General features: G+C 53.2%; 1 protein-coding gene across 1 annotated transcript in view; it reads left to right on the top strand.

Annotated features, from left to right (window-relative positions):
* Positions 1–242: 242 nt before the first annotated feature.
* The window catches only part of LOC119429425 (protein lin-7 homolog C-like), a gene marked incomplete at both ends in the record, with an annotated part of 1,549 nt that continues 1,174 nt past the window's right edge, over positions 243–617 (top strand). Inside the window, 2 exons of the mRNA XM_037697056.1 lie at positions 243–316; positions 424–519. Of these exons, the coding sequence (XP_037552984.1) occupies positions 243–316; positions 424–519 (170 nt within the window). The remainder of the gene's footprint in view (positions 317–423; positions 520–617) is intronic.

Below are 617 nucleotides of genomic sequence, written 5' to 3' on the forward strand. Positions count from 1 at the left end.
CTGCAGAAAGCACCGTTTGTTCCTTTGATTATCCTGAGCCTCCTAACATCCGGGTCAGTACCGGGTCAGTACCGGGTCAGCCACAGATATTATTGGTTGCATGTGGCTGCAGGGGGGAGGGGGACCAAAACAAAATCCTGTGATGATTTGATTATTTGCTGCGGCTCTGAGGACTAGAGGCTTTGTGCCGGGTCGGGATGCTGACATGGTTCTGATCCTGTCGTGCTTCTGTTCGTCTCCAGGACCATCATGGGCCCCCACGGCATCAGCAGAGCTGTCCACAGGCTGGAGTTCTCCGACTGTAGGAAGGGACTGGGTGAGTACCTGACCCCTGACCCTGCTGTCAATCAGAAGGTTTCTGACCAATCAGAACTCTCCTCTCAGAGGTTAAAGAGTTCTGAACAATCAGAACCTTTCTCTCAGGAGTCAAAGTGATCGGAGGTTACAGAGAGCCGACCGGGGAAGACTTTGGGATCTTCATCAAGAGGGTGATCCCTGGAGGCCTGGCTGCTCTGGACGGTAAGGTTCTGTCTGAAGGTCTGTCCACAGGAGAAAAGCTCCCCACTCACATGTCTGCCTGTCTGTCTGTCTCTGTCTGTTTGTCTGCCTGTCTGTCT

This window comes from Nematolebias whitei, unplaced genomic scaffold, assembly GCF_014905685.2.
Source record: "Nematolebias whitei isolate Nwh7 unplaced genomic scaffold, NemWhi1 Nwh_scaf_1131, whole genome shotgun sequence".
NCBI classification, from domain to species: Eukaryota; Metazoa; Chordata; class Actinopteri; order Cyprinodontiformes; family Rivulidae; genus Nematolebias; species Nematolebias whitei.